Source organism: Apteryx rowi, unplaced genomic scaffold, assembly GCF_003343035.1.
Source record: "Apteryx rowi isolate R43461 unplaced genomic scaffold, aptRow1 scaffold_133, whole genome shotgun sequence".
NCBI classification, from domain to species: Eukaryota; Metazoa; Chordata; class Aves; order Apterygiformes; family Apterygidae; genus Apteryx; species Apteryx rowi.
The window spans coordinates 1,619,330-1,639,074 of NW_020447564.1; the positions used below are offsets into that span (position 1 = coordinate 1,619,330).

A 19,745-nucleotide genomic window follows, 5' to 3' on the forward strand; every position below is an offset into this window, starting at 1 on the left:
AGGGGGCCGGTGCCCGTTGCCGTCCCGGAGGACCCTCCGAGGTGCCGCCCTCGCGAAGGACCCCCGCACGCATCCGCGTGCGGCCTTTACTCTTCCCCCCTGCCTGCTGGGCGCCTCCTGCCTCACTGCTTTGCAAACCGCCACGCGCGGGAATAGGGGGGCTGCGTGCAGGAGCAGTACTTCCTGGAAGACACGTTTTTTACCTGAATACAAAATTAGAAGTATCAACAGATAGGGATCAAGCCCCCTGTAAGACTTGGTTATTCCTTCTTGATCCCTTATTCCTTGTTTTGCCTCTGCTCTGTCTGCTTGACATGTAGCACGGTGGGTTATTGGTGACCATGCTGTAAACTTAAGCTATAAAATAGTTCTTTTTGCCTCTAAAATTTTTTAACCCACGTATATACTTCTTGGAAAAGGCTGGATGGAATAAATCTTAGTTTTCTTAAAGAATAACACCGTGTAATTGCTCACCTGCCTGAGGTGTTGCCCTTTGTAGGCAAACCTTTGTCACCCAGTTTGGGTGGCCTGTGTGAGAGAGGCTCATGCTCTGCTTCGGTGGTGACTGTGTCAAAACGTGGAGAACTAGCTCTGTAGTGTGTGGGGGCTGTAAAATGGGACTGCCAAACCTCGCTTACTTTTTCTGTGTTTCTGACCAGGCTAAGGGGAAAAGGTGAGGCAGCTGAAAGCTGGGTCACAGCAGATTGAGCTTTTAATGCTGACAGGTAGTAAAAAGTAACCAGTGTCTACTGTCATTGCAATATGATAGGTGTATGTTCAGTCAAGAAGTTAGGAGGTGTTTCTGCATTTCCTGGTAATGTTGGGAAATAGAAATTAAGGTGAAGCTAGACGTTCGGTGGATTTTTATTTATTTATTTTTCTGATGGGGACTTCTTGCTACCTAGATATTATTAGAGCAGTGTAGTTTGCTTCTAAAGAACAGGTGACTGTCCTTTGTGTAGACACTTCTGTAACTGGCACACAAGTTGTCTAAAGTTTGTACTGTCTCATGGTTTGGCTCTGGGTGTAGTTTAAATGCAATTGTATTGAAATATTTGTTAAAATTTAGGAATCTGTTGAAGGAATAAACTTTCAGGTTATCAATTAAAGATTCCTAGCACTGTGACAGAGGGAAAATTCATGTGAATGTGGATTGGTGTAAACTTATTCTTCAGACTCTGAGAGGTGGCTTTAAGTTTGCTATCTTATGTGCAATAAATCTTAAGTATTACGATGACAGTAATTAACTTGCGCTTCTAAGAGAAGCTTGAGCAAAAGCCCGCCTAGGTTATTTTTGTGGGTGTGAAATACAAATGTAGAGATCGGAGCAGCTGCAGGTCACTTTCTCTGAAGTACTGTTAGGTCTAGAATCCATTAGACTCATCTAATGGTTTTAATGCACTGACATCTACAGTACAGAGGGTTCTGATTAAGGGACCTTCTGCCTCCTGTATTTACTCTTGAAAATGACCCTTTGTTAAATTTTGTAATGGGTTCAGTGGAAAAGTGCATGTAAAATATCGTTTCTGAAATTTGCTGTACCGGATTCCATCCCTTCTCCACAGTTCCCCAGATGACTTAATTAGGCTTAAGGTGACTTTTCAAGGGTGGAGTGAGAGCTGGTACGCTTTTTGTTCTGGGATTTTTAGTTTTCAAATTGGGTGTGGAGTTTTGTGTATAGCTAAATACTTCTTTTGAAGTGGGATGGCAATCTTTTAGTACTGTTTTAATACAACACTTCCCTTGTTGTGTTTCTTGTCAAGAAGTTGGCCTTAATGTTTCCTACATCTCTTTTCCGGTGGCAAGAGACAAGAAGTAGAAAGTGATGTGGTGGCTCAGTGCTGTTACACATTTAGGTTACTAGATATCTTTAATATATTTTGTTAAGGTCTAGACTAATAGTGGTTCACAGACGGCAGGTAACTTTTCAAGTCTCTTGGTGTTGTTTGTGATTTACAGGAATCAAAAGAACTTAGGGCTGAAGGTTCTGTGTCATCTTGGTTCAGAGCAGCAGCAAAGTTTTAAGTCAGAATTATTGCCTGTGGGCCAGAGAAGACTGGACACAGTGTTCTAGGTTCTCTTTACCCATTTTTTTTTTTTTATATTTCCAAACTAAACACAGCGGATAATCTGCCAGCTAAATATGCCTTAAAGAGAAAGGATAGATTAAGTACAGTTGCAGGTGACTGTAAAATAACTATAATCAGAGAAACTAATAGGTGTAGTCTTCTCATTCCTCTATCTTGTCCCATTTGTAGCGATTATTTCAAATGTCTGTTCCTTCAATGCTTAGACTACTGTTGCTAAATTTCTTTAGTACTCTTGAAATATTTTGCAAATACAAAGATTGCCTGCTCTTAGTTTATTACTCATTAGTTAATGTTCACCTGCCTTTAGTTGTCATCTTTGTGAATTTGTGTGGTTCAAGAGTGAAAAGCTGTTATTGGGAACCTTGTAAGAGAAATAAAAGGAATTATTTTCCTGGCATTCTCATGGACCTACCTGGTATTGGTAGCCCTTAATGGCAGGGTAGATGTCCAAGCTTTTCTGTGTAATTGTGTGCTTGTGTTGTGAAAGGCAAGGGGCCCACTAATGTGCTTTGAGAGTCACCTTTGTTTTTCAATTGCTTGTGTGATGCAGAAAAATTTTGTGTTAAAAGTAATAGAAATTTTGATTTTTCAGAAGCTGTTTATCGTGCTTAATCATTTAGCTTGAAAGTTTTAAAACATTAAATTATCCGCTGATAGTGCTGCTTTTTCCTTTGACTTGGAGAATGAACTTTGTGATTTGAGCAGTATTTCATTATTAACATACTTCAAGATACTAAAAAATGAAACTAGTCTCAGTAACCAGCTCAAATGCTTAAAGACACACAAACATTGCTTGTTAGACTATACCTGTCTTAAATTTAACTGTACCTGTAGAAACAAATACAATGCTAATGTGTTTTGAGAAATACTGCAACATGGAAACAGAAGAAAATATTTAGTAGTCTTTGTACTAAGATTTATTTGACTTGTTCTTCTTGTTTTCTGGACAAGCTTATGCTGTGGCTCTTCCAGGTTGGGGCACTTTAAAGTACAATCAAAAGCTTGTAAACAAGAACTGCTTTAGGAAGTCTGAGTAGTAAGGTAATTGTAAAACACAAGACTACAGCTAACGTTTTCTTGGCCTTGTAAAGTGCTGTGTGAGGGTGTTAACTCATATCACAAATACAGCCCATAGAGCAAGGTTCATTCTGCACCAGCAGTGAGGTAACTGTGAAATTGTTAATTGGAGCTGCTTATTGAAATTATTACCGTTAGATAGAACGGGAGAAGGATATGCGTTTACAGGGTATCACTTTATTAGCTGACTTTTAACCAGACTGCTAGAGCTTATAAATAATTTTGCAGTTGTTACCTGTTTAACAGGTGATGTTCATGCACAACAAATTAAACTTTTTTCTTTTTTACAGAATAGGGCTGTTTTCAGATTTGATCCAGCAGATGAAGAGAAAAGAAAGGTAAGTAAAACAAGCTATCCAGCTTCATACATGCTCTGTTTAGAAATGTAACAAAGGAAAGGTTGTCTCCTAACTTAGCTGCCATTGTGAAGTGATGCAAGTAGACGTTGTTTAAATGGTACTTACAAAAAGTTCTGGTTTTGTCTGTCTTTCTTCAGCGCAAAAGACATGAGAACCCCCCATTCCGTTTTCTCCAAAAAAGGAAAAATAATCCTCCAAGCGAAAAAACAAACAAAAAAAACTGTTTCAAGTAAAAATAGTAACAAAAAAGATGCAAGGAGTTTTGATGGATACAGATTTTCTTGGGGAAAAAACAGTTAAGATTTTTGGAAAAATAAATTGAAGATACTCTCTTCTTCTGGATCTGAGATAGAAAGCAACTCTGTAAAATATGTTTCCATTTTTTTTCCCCCTCTCAGTATGTAATAATGTAACAGATGTATTTCTTGTCTGTGTTAGACATCTAAAGAATATTAGGGATTATGATGAAGGGAAAAGTATTAAGGAAAGCTCTGAAGTTGTAAGGGAAACAAAATTACAGAAGACTTACTCCATAGGTAGCTGAAATCAGTGGAATGTGTGCTGTGAATGTGAAGTGCCAAAGGCAGGAAAAGTTTGTTTTATGGCAGGGAGCTGTACAGGTGTGTCAGGTTTTAACAGCTCTCTTGAGAATCATCCAGTCTTGCATTTACAGTTTGGACTGCCCCTGTTTTTTTTTTTATTATTATTTTTGTGGCATAATATGTAATGAGATGTCCCTTGCTTTTTTTTTTTTCCCTCTAAATAGAGATCAGGCTGAGTCACAGCCTTATTGGGAAAAGACTCATTAATGAGCAAGGTTGCATGCTTTCTCTGTTTTTGAAATAAACTCAAAGTTTGAAATGAGAATTTAACATCCCTGTAAGGATAGTTTGTCTCAAGTCTGACACACATTGATTCACTCCATGACTTTGTGCAAAATATAAATATTTTCAGTTTTCAAATTATTTTCTGATGGAAGTTAGTGGAATAAGTCTTCCTTTATCCTTTGTATTTACAAAACTGTCAGTGTTAATGTGTACTATAACCGTAAGTTACAGTTCTTAATTTCACAGAAGACTTGAAGTCCTCTTAGCTTGACTTTGCTCTGGAGTGCAAGTATGTAATTCAGCACAAAAGTAATACTGTAAGTTACATAATACTATGGTTAATATTGCTGTTGTCTCTTGGAAATCAAAATCAAAACAGGAATGTTGCTTAGCAGTCTTCCCTGCAGTCTTCCCCACAGTCTTCCTGTAGAATTGGTTTGTTTCACAGACCTGGAAGCTGTCTAAAAACATCTTTTCCTGCCCTGCTTTTTGTTGAACAACAGCTGTTAAAGGCTTCATAAGAAGTTTTTCTGTTAATGTATGTAACTTTTTGAATTCGGATTCAAGTATGTGTAAAATGCAGAGATATAACAAGATTTTTATGGGACGTACTTTCAGTTTATCATAGGACTGACTTATAAATTTGAATAGTGAAAGCTGAATTTGAGCAATAACCACTATGGTAAACACTTAGATATGTTTGATAGTTTTATAAGCTGAACACTCTAGAGGTGTGCATACAGTTGAATATTCTGTTATTCAGTGTTTTAAGCCCATTGTGGTAGTTGGCTGTGGTTTCTGGCTTGATTAAAAAGCATTCTGAAAACTCTTGGTGGAATCATTATTTCCTTAATTAGTTAAGTTCACTACACATTTTCCTGCCAAATTGTTGTTCTTTTTGTGGCATTACTTAAGGCTGAATGGAGCTCACCAAGGAGCGTTTGAGACATTAAGCAGACTTTAAAATTCTGTTCTAAACAAAATTCAAATGTTTTTTAAAATTGCATTTCCAAACTGTTACCTTTCTTAATGGGAAAATCCTTAATTGTATGTGACCAGAGTCACCTTTTTAAAGGCACCATTTGCATACAATACTTGATACTGAAGGTTTCCTTTCCTTGGAGAAGGAGGAGGGCAGATTCAAGAACAGAAGTGCATAGAAGAAAACACGTATCTAGCAACAGATGGTGTGCTACAGCTCTAAAGCTTCAAAAGGCTTACCTACAGTTATTAAGTATTTAACTTTAACTCTGGCTTTACTTGAAGCTGGCCTTCAGTAATATGACGACAGCCCAGTGTGCACATTTTAATGTATAGAAAGAATTCAGATGGGATCTTGATTTGTTTTTCTTGATTGTGTCCGTGTTCCTCCCCTGTCCTCCACTACCTCTTTTTACATTCAGAATGACACAGTGTCTAGGCTAGAAAACTGGATGTGAACTAGAGAACAGAGCAAATGAGAATAGATAAGAAGTCAAACTGGCAAAAACTAAATAAAGACAATGAGCATTTTAAGTGGGTAGGAATTTTTTTAACAATCACTTAACTGCATCTGTTCAATATTCTCAGTGTCTGTTAAATATTCATCATCCTCCTTTCATCTTTCAGTTAAGGTCAAAATAAAACTCCTTTAACTTCTGTGCAAGAATGCAAGTACAAGATGAACAATAGCAATCCAAGTTTTTTCTCTACCTCACCACACAGCTTCAGCCATGACCTTACATGATAGGCACAACCTTGCAGTAACTGTAATTGTATTATAATGTAGGCACAACTGAGCTTAGCACTGTTCTAGGTTTGTTACTGGTAGGGAAAAGACGCTCTGAGTACAACAGTGACATGCTATAAAATACGGAAGATAGTAAGGTCAGAATTATGGCTTGATTATAAAAGTTGGATAAATCGGACAGCAAAACTTGTATTTGTCTGTGCTGGCATAACATGGCTATCAAATCTGATTTATTACGCTGTAAGCTAACTATCTCAGCAGTGAGTTTCTAATACTGAACTCCTGGAGAGAAAAGTAGGTTATCTCCTCTAGAAGGCAGAAAGAGAGGCCAGGCGATCAGGCTTGATGAGGAAATCTATGTGGACAAAGCTACAGGACTTGACAAGCTTGTATTTTGTTATCATACTATGGTGTACTAATGTGAGCTGCTGCTCGTCCTGGGTGTGACTTTCTAATGATGTATGTATCTGCATTGGCCTATATGGTGTGTGCTGTGGATTGAAATCAGTTAACAGCCTATGTTGTACTGTTAACATCTACTCAAACCAAATCAGATCTAGCTGGTGCCATTCCTTCTTAGCTGGTGGCTAGCTAATAAAAATATGCATTCTGAAAGCCTATTTTCAGTTCCTGTGTGTAAACAGTATAGGAATAGACAACCAGAAAAAAATTTGTTCTAGATTAGCAGCTGAAATTAAGCTGGTGGGGTTGCTTCAGAGAAGGTTAGCCAGCTCTTAGAAATCTCAAATATTTGTATGAGCTAGCCAAGGAGTTCTTGACAGGGTTTTATCGGAAAAGACCGAGTCTTCAAAACGGGAAGACTTGTCAGGTATGTAGCATGTTTGACAAAAAACAGTTGGTTCTTTATATCCATGATGGAATTTTGTGTCAACTCCGGAAAATGAGTATCTAGTAACTTCACTGGGCAGGTCCCCTCGGAGAGGGGAGTTAGGCTTAGGGTCCTCACCTGGATGTGGTATAGTAGGCACTTCAGCTCAAGCCTCACATATCTTAATGCAAAAAAGGAAAGCTTCCAAAATCCCAGATGTGCCATATGGGAAAAGTTTGAGTCACTTTCTGCTCAGTTTAAAAATGAGTAAAAAGGTTTAGCTTTATTTTTCCATTATCTTACCTTGACAAGCCTTAATTCTGCTTCTGAAGTAGCAGCACATTTGGGCTGCTACTGAACTTATAAAGGCAAGGAAATCGCAGCATTGTTTGTGGCCTGGAAACTTCTGTCAATGTTGATGTCCCCATTAACAGTGACCTTCCATAACTGGAAAGAGCTACAGCACCAGTATTGTTTGCCTGGGTGATAATAACAGAGAAAGTAAATCTGTCTGAGGTAGCCAGGAAGGGTGGCTTTTTTAATTGGATGAAGACGGCATTGAGTTTAAAGAACAGGAAAAAACAGCCAAATGTAAGGTTATTACTTATAAGCCATATTCTTACCTGAAATGATAGGGTCTTCATGATTTACATACTTCCTTTTCAACTCCTTATCTTTTGTCTGTTTCACCTCTGGTAGTACTTGTAACATTTGTTTTCTACACCCTCTTTGCATTACAAAACATAAAGGAAGTGGTTATAATCTCTTTCTGACAGCTCTTCCCCCATTTTCATAAGAAAGCTGTGTCCAAATTACTGTCTTGAGTCAGTTCCTTGATACAAATCTCTAAAGTTTGAATGTCTTTGTTTCTTGATTTATTGCACAGCTTCAGCTTGAACATAATAGATCTAAAATTCAAGGCCGCCTTTAGTGGGTAAAAATTGCCAGAACAGTCTCTTCCCCCCTATTACTGAATATATTAAAGGTGTTGAAATAGATGATGGTAAATCATATCAAATGTATTATGGGACCCTATTGTTTCTCTCCACATCATGAGTTTAATTAGAAGATTCCTTAAGGCTGTGGACTGTACCAAACTTGAACTTTGCAAAGATGGAAGCACTAAAGCATGTTGATGGAGCAAGATGGTGTCACACTCTGAATCTCAAACTAATTAGCTAGCGCTGTTGCTGGTTCACCCATAGTGTCCTTCATTGAGCTGAGCTCGTTCCCTTTGCCTCTGTTCTTCACAACCCTTATCCCATCTTCTGTAAACTGGAAGAGGTTCTCAACAATGATAATATCAGAGCTGTTAGACTATGCAGTACATAGAGGAAAACTGTAGAATGGAAAGACTAACTCCCAGTAAGTAAACAAAAGAGTTTAAACTGATATTGCTTCATGCTTCCTTATATTCCCAAATAGGTTCCTTTACACGTTCATGATCAAGTACTCAAAGCACTTCTATTAGCATTCCTGTGTCAGAACCTCTAGGAGAATGTATCTTTTCAAGTGAAACTAGCTGACTTTTGAGGCCTTTGCTCTTTGTTTTGCAACCACAGATATAAAAGTAAACTATAGTGCATGATGGTGAATTTATAGATATAGAACCTGAGCACACCCATATAGATACAGATCTACAAAGTGCAGGTTCTTTATAACATTGTAAAATTTAAATCGTGATTGTGGCAGTAGTTAAAGCAGTGTTCTGTGCCAAATGCTATGCAAATTTAACATTAAATGTTTTATTAGTAATTGGGGGAGACAGGGAGACAGAGGTGTTTTCAGAATGCCTAGAATGTGGAGCCATATAACTTCTACTTGGTTTCATTTTTTGTACTCCAGAATCTGTGTTATTTGCATAACCAGATAATGAAAATGTAAACTTTGTGAATATACAGTACATATAAATGTTGTCCTGACTTTCAGAGAAAGCTAAAGCTTGAACTAATATTTGACACATACTTGGGCTTACTGTCTTAGTACCTTGGATGCTTAACTCTGAAACCTGATAGTAGCATAAAACAATTATTTTATTCTTTTAATATTGCTCCCGTTAGCAGAAACGGTTACCCAACATCTTATTCAGCTGTTCCAAGTTGCATCTCTTTGGTCCTGGAATCTCCTCTTATCTCTGACTTGCCAAAAACAAAGTCTCTCTTCAGTTTTTCTACAACACTGTTTTGCATGGTCAGTGAAAATACATGAAATGTAAAATGCATAATTTTGCCTTCCAGGAGATAGAGGCTTGTGTGTTAAGGGAAGCTTCTGAATAACTTGCAGAGCCACAGAAACTTTGAGTTGGTGCAAAAATTCAGGTCTGGTTTATCATTGATTACTTACTAACATTCCCTTCACCTATGTGAAATTGAGTAGGGCCTACTATGAATCTTCTTGTTTATAGCAAAGTAGAAGGCATCAGTAAAACTAAGTTTGATGAATAGAGAGCAATACAAATGAGGTGAAGCATAGCAGACCTATATGAGCTGTTGAGGAAAAATAGGGTATTTATGAATACATTTTCATATAAGCATTGTTCCTGGCACTGCCATTGATTTCACTAACCATTCTGCCCACTGAACAGCTGCAGAAGTAGAATTAAACAAATTAACAAGTAGACAAATTAACAAGTAGACAAAGTAACAAATTAAACAAGTAGAATTAAGCAAATTTTAAAAATACCAGTCTCTTGAACTCCCCAGAGCGAATTTAATTAAAACTGAGGTTTGAAAAATGATGAAAAACATGAGTGAGAAAACAAAATGAACTAAAGAGACATAAGTCAATGCAGCAGAAGGAAAGCATGACCTGCTGCCACTCCCCATTATTCAGGAGAAAGGGGAGCATCATGTGCTCTACCACATAATCTTCGATGAGGCTGAAGACATTGTTGCTGCCAGTTCACCCACGCTAAACCAGTAAACAGTCGCTCACTATTACAGCTATCGCTTTCCTTTCCTGACCCTTAAAAGAAGGTGGGGAGGACTCATTTGATTTTTGTGGCCAGTTCTTTAAAAAGCTTGACTTTTTTTTGTTTGTTTGTTTAACAAGTGTAGCAAGAATTTTGTAAATCAGCCCTATTCAGATTATTCCCCGGGGGCTAATATCACTGTTTGTCAAGATGGATGTATGCGCATGCCTTGAAACATTCTTAGAAGCAGGTCCTGTGTTCATTGATCGTGAGGAATATAGTGAAGGTGATGTAGAAACAAGAGCATCTACTGAGTTGTACGCTCTCATTTCTGTTGTCAATGGATTTTTCTGGCAATTCTGTTAATGTGCTCTGTTACTGAGGAAGATGGAAAGTGGGAGCTACATGTATTTCCAAGTCAAATTGGCAGCAGTTCTTTTTTCTTGCCTTACATTAAACTTGAATGCTGAGAAACATGCCTCTCTATGTACTTACAGTGCTGTGGTGTAACTCAAAAATAAAAGTGCAGAAAATGAGAGATTAGGTTTCTACTATACTTCTGTAATGAACTTCTTGTTCGCCTTTCATTTGCAACTTCTCCAGCACTGAATCACCAGTATCTAAATTAAGTGCTATATTCAATAAAGCAGTGTTTACTTGGTTTTGAATACTTCCGGGATGGAAACTATATTCTCTTGTTCCTGCTGTAATCCAAAGGCATGTTTAAGTAAAGAGAATGATTTGCCAAAGGGGAACAAGCAAAGGAATTTTTTTTTAATGCTCTTTGTTGTTTAAAAGCTACAGCAAGTTCAACTGACACAGTGTAGCCTGAGCTTAGTAGTCTATGAATTGGAAAAAGTGGATATAGGTCAGGTATACTTCATAAACATCTGCTTCAAAGACACAGAGAACAGAGGGAAAAGGACCTCTTGTGCAGACATCACAGGGCCAAAGAGCAAGATCAAAGTGCCCTATTTTTCAGTAGCATCTAGCATCCTCGACTCAGGTTGAGTCAGGAAAAGAACTGGAATTAAAGAGGGGTTTTTGGTTTTGTTTGTTTGTTTTGCCCAAAGCCACACAATAGGTCAGTGGTTGAGCAAGGAAAAAAAACCCAAATATCCTGTGTCTCAGGATATTGCTTTTTCTAAAGGAGCATATTACTTCTTAACATCAAGTGTTTGTTTATGCTATCAGGATAAAGAACTAAAATGGATTAGTATCTTGCTTGTCAGTACAAGATGAAAAATGGCTATATGTAGGCTTTGTATGTGTTTTAACACACAGTAAAATTTTAAAACGATGTAACGTTACTGACACTACAGCATGGACAAAATAATATGTATTGCTCTGTGTCCTAACCTTACTGTTAGCTTGGAAGCTGGGAATTTTTGAGTTTTAGAGAAGTAAATGTCTTTTACAATAAAAAAAAAAAAAATTTAAAGAGACTAAAAACTGTCTTGAATCTGTTCAAAATTATATGAATAACACTTATTGCTGTAGCCTGATTAATGAAAATCAAACTCCCTTCTGAATTTTCAAAAGATAGAACCCAAAACAGAAATATTAAATACACACAATTTAGGGGCTACCACTAAAACCCTGAACCCTGAGAAGGGCTTGCTCCTTAATAGGAGGAAGTTTGTTTCCTTGCATCAAAACCTTTTTTATAGATAATTCTTGAACTAAAATCAGATGCTCTAACTTTTCCTAAGCCCTGATGGCACTTGAGATGAACTAGCAGTGTTTCACTGTCTTGATTTCAGCACTATTGCAAGTGGCAGTATTTCAACTGAATGCTGGTCCCTCTAAAATTGTTCTTGATGGCTCAGTTCCAGAGAACTTTGTAAGAAGTTTGTATGTGCTTTTCACTAATGTCTTAGATTTTAAGAACTGATGTCTTGCTCTAATGCCTATGAAGCTTAGTAACTTGTTCTTCAAAGGATGTAATGGCTTAGTTATTACCATGTCTGCTTTAAAATAGCCTAAACATTCATAACATGCATAAGACAATGTATAATTAATGCCTTTAAAAATAAACTCTTGTCTTGCTTAGTTATGAAAACTTTTATACAGTCAAGACTTCAGGAAGGCGCAGGAAAGAAAGCGCCTTACAAACATACAAACGTATTTTTAAATTGGAAGTGGACTGCTAAATTTCCTAAAACGCTTGTGTTCTATTTAGTAGCTATCTTTAGCATGGCTAATCATAGATAAGAATCTTCTGTTGCTGCATTTCACCAAGATTTGATACCATTAGATGATGGTGTTTATAATCTTTAATTAAATTGCAAGGATAGTCTTCAAACGTGTGGAGGGAGAGAGAGGTTTCCACCTCCTGTGGCAAGTCAGTAGGAGTTTAGTGCTGTTTAGAATCTCCCCCATGGTGCTGTTGACATTTTGCACTGATGCTTCCATAGCAGCAGGTAGATGCAACTGGGTGGGGGGGGAAGTGTCTGAATTTTGGGGAGATTGGTTTCTTTGTAGTTAAGTGAACGTTCAGGTTCTTATCTGACTGAGATTACAGACCAAAGTACCAGATGTAATGTGAGTGTAGACCCTGTTGCTAACAAAATTAGGGAAATTTCTCTTAATTTCAATGTATATCAATTGGATCAATGAGATGATCCTCGGTCTTTAAAGTCTGCCAAGAAACCTTCAGGGATTTTACAAAAGCACTGTTAATGAAAAGTCAGATATGGTTTTATTTTGCATTTATTTACTGATAAGGCAGGCCGTCTGGTCCAATGTGTCTTTGAAGTGTTCATTCAAAATCTTGATTTGGGCAGAGTTGGTAACTTCCTTCACTGTTAATATAGTGCTGCTACACGGTTTCTGCAGAGTGTGAGTCTAGTCGGGGAATCAGCTATTGAATTTAGGTAAATTATCATGGACCACCTTAAAGGGCCTGTTATCAATAAGGAAGACTGTAACTTGTAAGTCTAATAGAAATCTGCTGGAACAGGAGAAAGTGGCTTTTTCCCATCTGTAGTCCTCTGAATTGTCCATTCAGTTCTGTTATTTATGAAAATTTTGCAGACCTCATAGCTGTTGCTTCAGCTTGCAAAGCAAAGCTAATTGTAGAAAAACTTTTTTAAAAACATAAATAAAGTTCTTGTCAGAAGTCTGAGCTGTGGCTGTGTAATTTGACTGTGAATCTAGCCTGGCAGTTTCTTGTTTCCTAGTGTTTTTAAAAACAGTTAAGATGTCACCCTCAAAACATTTAGTGCAAGTCTAACACATTATGCTAAAATCAGAGACTTGCCTACCTCTGTGGGAGCAGAGCTAGGTTAATGTTGAAGCACTGTGAAAATTCCATACTTAAGTATCTTTTTCCAGGTACTTGTCTATGAAATTCACATGTTAAATACTGAAGTGCGAGCTCAGTTGGTTGAATGTTTTTTGTATACTGTAGCAATATCTATAATGGAATATGCTAATCGCTGTTTGTCATGTTGCTCATGTGATAGTAAGAAGTGGAGCTCACTCCTTGTTTTCCAACTCATCCTGGGTTCATCTAATCAGAGCTGTGGAGTTGTAGTCACGGTTTTGTTTGGATAGTGCTTTGGACGGGCTTCACCCCAGCACAAGCATGCTAGAAATTGTGTTGTGAGTTCTTACTGTCTGACTTGTTTACAGGTTGTCTTTGAAACACTCTTAAAACCCCCTCCCCTATGCTGGAGCGTCTGTTCTAGATTTGCTTTAGACATAACTATTTTTTAATTTTTGTCTTTAGTTGCAAGTAACACAGTTTGCTTGGGTGTCCCAAGTGGAACTTTCATTTTGAACTTTGGGTCAGGGTGATAGGTTGCTGTCCACTCTTTCTTTTTCAGTGGTGAAAAATGCAATTCCACAGACCATTCCCTAAGAGCTATTTTTTGTACTGTACTAGTATTCCTTTGCTTTTTTTTAACATATACTGCCTGAGACCATGATATAAATTTCAGGTCCTAAGCTGACTTCTGCACTAGGGCAATACAAATTAGCTGCTGCTCTGTTTCCTTGGTAACTTGCTCAGGTCAATGGTCAAGACATAAAGATGGGGGGTGGGAAGGGGAGTAACTATGTTCTGTGATGTACAATAAAGTTTTTATTCCTGCTTATTTGGGAAATTCTTCATAAATATACTTGTGGCTCTGGTACCCGTGAGTAATACTGTTGTCCTGCTCTTACGGCAATAAAAGCCCTATGGAATCCTGCTGCATCAAGCAAACTTTTCTGTCCTTTCTTTTCTCCTTCTTAACTGATTGTCTGATTGTTTCTATCTTTTTAAAAGGTAATTCAAATTAATAGTGCTGTTTCTATTGTGTAATTAAGATGTTATTGTTCTGAGTGTTATATTTTCTTTTGCTGTGCTTATATCACTAATGCTTTCCATGAACAGCCGCATTGGTATAAAGTCCTAGTTAAGAATTTCCACTTCAACAGCACACTGTGTTGACAAGGCAGCAGTTTTACTGGTATGGTGGAACTGCTACAGCCCAAGTCTTGCAATGAGACTGCATTATGTTTCTGACTTCTACCAGACTTTCTATGTCGGTCAGAGATCTTGCTTATGAGAATCGTACTTAGTATGGGAGAAGTCTGTATAACGGGTTGAAGTAGCAACACAAATGATAGCTGCTATTTAGCCTGGAATACTAATACTTCTACACTGAGCAGTTGTTGGATGGATTTCATTTTTAGCAGTTTCTTGACTGAAACAACCTCTGTTTATAATTTTGTAGGTAAATGAGACTGTTCTACTTTGATATATTTTAAAACCTTTCAATTCTCTCTAGCCCTGCTGCTCTCACTACTCAAGTTCTTAGCTCTGATACTGAGAAAATTTTGTAACAGGCAACAGTGGGTAGGATATGTACTGCCATTTTGGCTTATTGCTTTTGCCAGTGATGATGTATTTGGACTGTACCCATAAGGAAAAATGCTTTTGATGATCTTTGGACATCTTCTGTAATAGTTTATATTTTGAAAAGCTAATCTAGAAAACCTAGTTTCTCAAAGTAAGTTATCTGAGCATTCATTAGTTATATTGAAGCTTAGCAAGAGTAGCTTCCTATTGACCAGAATTTTGATAAAACTGTTTCTGTTTTCTGTTTCTGTTTGCATAGAAACTATGTGAGGAAATACTAAACATCCTTGAAAAAGACACAAAAACTTCATGTCAAGTTGCCTGCCTGGAGGCCCTGCGGATTCTCTCCAGGGACAAGAAGGTTTTAGTGCCTGTAACCACAAAGAAGAACATGCAGATCCTTATGAGGCTAGCAAAGCTGGACACTGTGGAAGATTCTCTGGAAAGGGTGTCTGAATATTCTGTTATAGTAGAAGCTTTAAAATGCCTCTGTAACATAATTTTTAATAGTGCCATTGCACAGAAGCTCAGTTTGGAACTGAATCTTGCAGCTATGCTCTGCAATCTTCTGAAAAAATGCAAGGACCAACAGTTTGTTGATGACATTAAATGCTTTGATTTGCGTCTTCTCTTCCTCTTGTCACTTCTGCACACAGATATTAGATCACAGTTGCGTCAGGAACTACAAGGAGTGCAAGTCTTGACTCAGGCTTTGGAAAGCTCCCTGTGTGTAAGATGGACAGAAGAATATAAAGCAGCTGAAGACCATGACAGGGCTCCTTTATCTTTGCAAGAGACAGATTGTGCCATTGAGGCACTAAAGGCTCTTTTTAATGTAACACTTGACAGTTGGAATGTCCACAGCGAGGTAAGGTTTAGCTGAAGTGTTTTCTAGATTGGATTTGTTTAGTCTGCAAGAGCCGTAACCACCATGTAGATATACAAGAGGTGGTGATTGTCCATGACCCAGAGCAAGGGGCAAGGATTTTAATCCTTGATCTTTTTTGCTGCTGTAATTTTGATAGAAGATAGATTGGGATTTTCAGAACAGCAGCTGAGGTAGTCTTGAAATTTTGTATTAACATCATAGTTTCTCTATAGGTAAAATCCATCTGAAGAACTTTGCATCTGAATTCTGGTTGTGTGTGGATGATTGTGGGCTTTCAAGAGGTGCTGAGTCTTTAAAGCTCATTACTTTGAATGCCAAAATAGGTTTTTATCCTATTACTACTTAGGCAAAAAAAATTAGTACATTTATCTGTGTAGTGGGAGAATAGCTTGAATTATATAATACAAGCTAGAACCATACATTTTGAAATAAAAAATGAAAAATATAGTAGAATGTGTCTAAAAAGAGTATTTCATGAGAGTCAGAGACTTTCAAAAGAAAATAAATGTTATTCGCTAATAATTAGCTGGCTAGGAAAAACTTGTGTCTCAGATGGCTACATCTCTGAAGATTGTTGACTGTTGCAATAGAACAACGATTAGAACTAAGAAGTCTCCCATACTTCCTTTAGCTTTTCTGGGAATGATTATAAGCACATCCTCCCAGCCCCAGGTTTGGATTTAAACTTGGTCTTTTAAGATGACATTGGGTACAACCACCAAATACACTTTCATTGTTATCTGTTAAAAGATTTATTCATTTTTTTCATGACATAAGATCTGTCTCCTCCCCCTCTCCCCCCCCCCCCCCACAAAACGTGCTTGCCGTGTGGTGCATCCCTAAAAGTTTAGAAGCAGAAACAATACTGATGACCTTTTTTTTCTGGAACCACCTAAGTCTCCAATACAGTAATAAAATTAGAGTAATAGCATCTTTCTTTTTAGTGCACATAATATTGTCTCTGAAAGAGTGTTGTTACCTTTTCCCTGGGCATTGTAATTGTGATCCAGTGTATAAAACTATGTAGAAGTTTACAGTAGTTAAAATGGACAAATAATTGTTCCATTTAGTGCATTGGACTGAACAGCAAATATGATATTAATCATGCGTTAAGCGAGCTTCAATAAGGAGTGTGAAACTTGAAAAGAGTTTAAAACTCGTTCTTTACTAAAATGTCCCAAGAGCACTCTGAATAAGAAGTGAAATATCCAAAGTTAAGAGTAAGGTAGAAATCAGAGATCAGAGTAGCCAATATTTGAAATTTCAAGGAAATATGAAGAAATTGAGGGGCTTTTCTCTTACTTATATTTCTAGCCTAGAGCTATATTAAAAATATCTTCCCCAAAGGAAGAAAATGTTCTTTGTATAGGCAAATGATTGCATTTGAGATAAGAAAAATGACCCAAACTCAAGTATATAATACAGCTGTATGAATGTCTGCCATTTAAGAGTTTTAAAAGAAGTACCTGTGATTAAATACTTCTGTGTGAAGGAAATAAATTCATGTATTAAGCTGGAAAATGAAGCTGTGTTAAATATTCACCTCTTGAGAAGTACTCTCTTAGAATCCAAGTCTGTCCTGAACTTGTTACGCTCTTTTGATCTCTCAAGATTCCCAGTATTTTGTAAGTTCAGTTTACTTCAGAAAGAAGGATGGAATATGGCACATGGTTGTTGTGGAGGTACCTAATGAGACTTCATTTGGCAGTTCCCTCTGGAATAAGGGAGATTGTGTCCCACAGAACTTTTCCTCCCCAAAGAACCCAAACAAGTAGTTATCAGAGAAATTTCCCTCAGGTTTGAGGAAATTCTGGTGTTAGCAACCTTATTTATTTATTTTTAAGTTAGATGAGTGTTTAAGGTGTTCTGAGGCTGGAGAAGCTTATTTTCTGTTTTGAGATAAAGCCTCTATAGTTAGAAGTTCCTAAAGGCAAAAAAACATTAAAGAACTCTTTATTAGTTGTAAACTGTTAAGGAGATGTTTGGTGACATTCTGCTTAGCAAGTATCCCTGTGGAAATATTAATGATCTGCAAGAAGAGTAAACAGCATGTTAATGAAGTGTGCTGAAGATACAGAATTTGAAGAGATTACGAACTTTAAAGAGGATGGAAAATAAAAGGAGACCCAGAGAGGTTAGGCATGTGGGTAGAAAACTAAATAAGAGTTATCCTATGGGGAAAAGAATAATTTGAAACACCAATATTTGTTGACTGGAGATGGTATCGAAGTAGCAAAGCCAGACAAGCTGCAGGTGGTACAGCTGGCAGATTTGGACATTGATGTTACAGTGATGCATTGGGTGCTTTGTGCTAGGACAAACACACAAGAACATATGATGGATGCCAAGAAGAGCTAATAAAAAAGGAACAGGACAATGCTCTGTGTAGTTAAATGATTGCAGTTATTGGTATACTTTGTGTGGCTGCTGTTGGATGAGGCATTAGAAGGAAGAATTGCCTAGAAGGTGCAAAAGTAGGGCAAATAAGATTGGTGAGAGTAGAGAAGTTTATAAGTAAATGGAGAAAAAATGTCAAGGGAAAAGAAGCATGTGAATTGGAAAAGGAAACAGATCAGGTGGAGGAAATGAGACTGTTGGCAGCAAAAGGGCTAGATGGAAATGAGGCAAAGAAAATGAACATATGGAATCTAAATTGCTGAAGAGAGGGCTGCATGTAAACTCAAGAAGGGAGATAGTAGTGGTATGATTAAGAATAGTGGTATGGAATTGACCAAATGATTCTAACTAGCCTGAATATCCCGGTGGGTTTCCTGACAGTGAAAGCTCATTTGATGGGAAAGAAATCCCCAAGGATGTTAAAAGGCCATCATGGCAAAGCTACGTTGCACTAAGCATTCAGTGAACTCTAAGGTACAGTCCTTTTATTGATAGGGATGGATGTTATGATCTAATAGGTATTTTCCATCTTTAATTTTTATTATTCTAGTGACCTGAAACCCTCACTTGCAATCTTCAAAATGAAAAAATATCTTCATAATTTATATTTATATAGAATGAATCTCATCAATTTCGTTACATGGCTGCCATCCTCCGCCACTGCTTATTAACCAGCGGCCCTACTGAAGACAAAACTGAAGAATTACACAGGTTGGTAGAATTGCAGAACCAATCTATTTTGAAAGGTTATTTAAAAAAAAAAATCTTTTGGCTGATATCTAAAGAAGGAATCAGAGAAACAATGAAAACTATAATTCTACTAAACTTGTTTAAAATCTATCAATCTTTTTAATGAAAGCTCTTTGCCTGAAATGCTGTTTAAACATGTCCACTATTCCAAGGAGGAAGTGGCTGGTAAGGTTGTTATTTTTATTCAGTGATAATGAAGTTGACCTTGCTGAAATCTTTCTCGTGTAATTGAGGATGAAATTATTTATGGAAGTCCTAGGGGTAGTGCAAATTAAAGTGGAATGCAGCTATTGTTGCTTTGCATAGATGTTGATGGAAAAAACTACATTTTGAGATTTTTGTATGCAATTTCTGCAATTCTGATGCATTGGGGTGGAAGTAACAGGTTGATATTTTATTTCCAGTAGTTCTAGGCTATTTTATTAGAATTACAAAAATCACTTCTCTGGTGTGTTGTGTGTGTTTTTTTGGTTTTTTTTTTAAGGCATGCAAAGGTGAGTGAATCATCTTGGAGTTTAGGTTATTAGGTGTGTCACCTCTTTTCTCTCAGTACTGCATCTAACTGTTTGAATTATTGGTTGCAAATATAAAACAACCAAAATTCAGAGTTTTTTAGTGAGGTGGTAGTTTTCCCCTGTTCAAAATTACTAGCTTTCTCTGATGTTATTTTTATCTTTCTAAATGGGTCAGCTGCCCAAATGCCCAACAGTATAGTAGCTTCAAACACTATCCTGTATTATCTCTTGGCAATGACAATCAGTATTGCCATTTTCTTCATCAAAACATCTGTATATCTAGGTGCAATATCTTTTAAAGATCTTGTTCTGAGCTGGAAGAAGGATATAGCTTTTTGCACCCAGCAGTCTTGAAAATTTTCAATGAACTTGATTAAAATCTTGGAAAGCTCTCAGAGATCAATAGTCTTAGTAGCTGAGCACTCAGATCCTACATCAGAGCTTTTCTCAGTTGGTGCAGACCAGTTTGGAATAATTTAGGATATCACTGCCGTAGTTGCCATGAGTAAAAATAGTGATATAT

The 19,745-nt window shown here is 37.3% G+C and overlaps 1 protein-coding gene across 4 annotated transcripts in view; it reads left to right on the forward strand.

Moving 5' to 3' along the window:
* Positions 1-19,745, forward strand: part of RIC8B (RIC8 guanine nucleotide exchange factor B) — a 37,686-nt gene that overhangs the window by 300 nt on the left and 17,641 nt on the right. For 3 of the 4 annotated variants that reach the window (XM_026056789.1, XM_026056788.1, XM_026056787.1), the window contains exons 2-4: positions 3,458-3,505; positions 14,931-15,539; positions 18,574-18,668. In XM_026056789.1, coding sequence (XP_025912574.1) covers positions 3,458-3,505; positions 14,931-15,539; positions 18,574-18,668 — 752 coding nt within the window. Of the gene's footprint in view, positions 1-3,457; positions 3,506-9,153; positions 9,230-14,930; positions 15,540-18,573; positions 18,669-19,745 lie in introns of those variants that run through there. The other variant, XM_026056790.1, reaches the window with a different exon arrangement.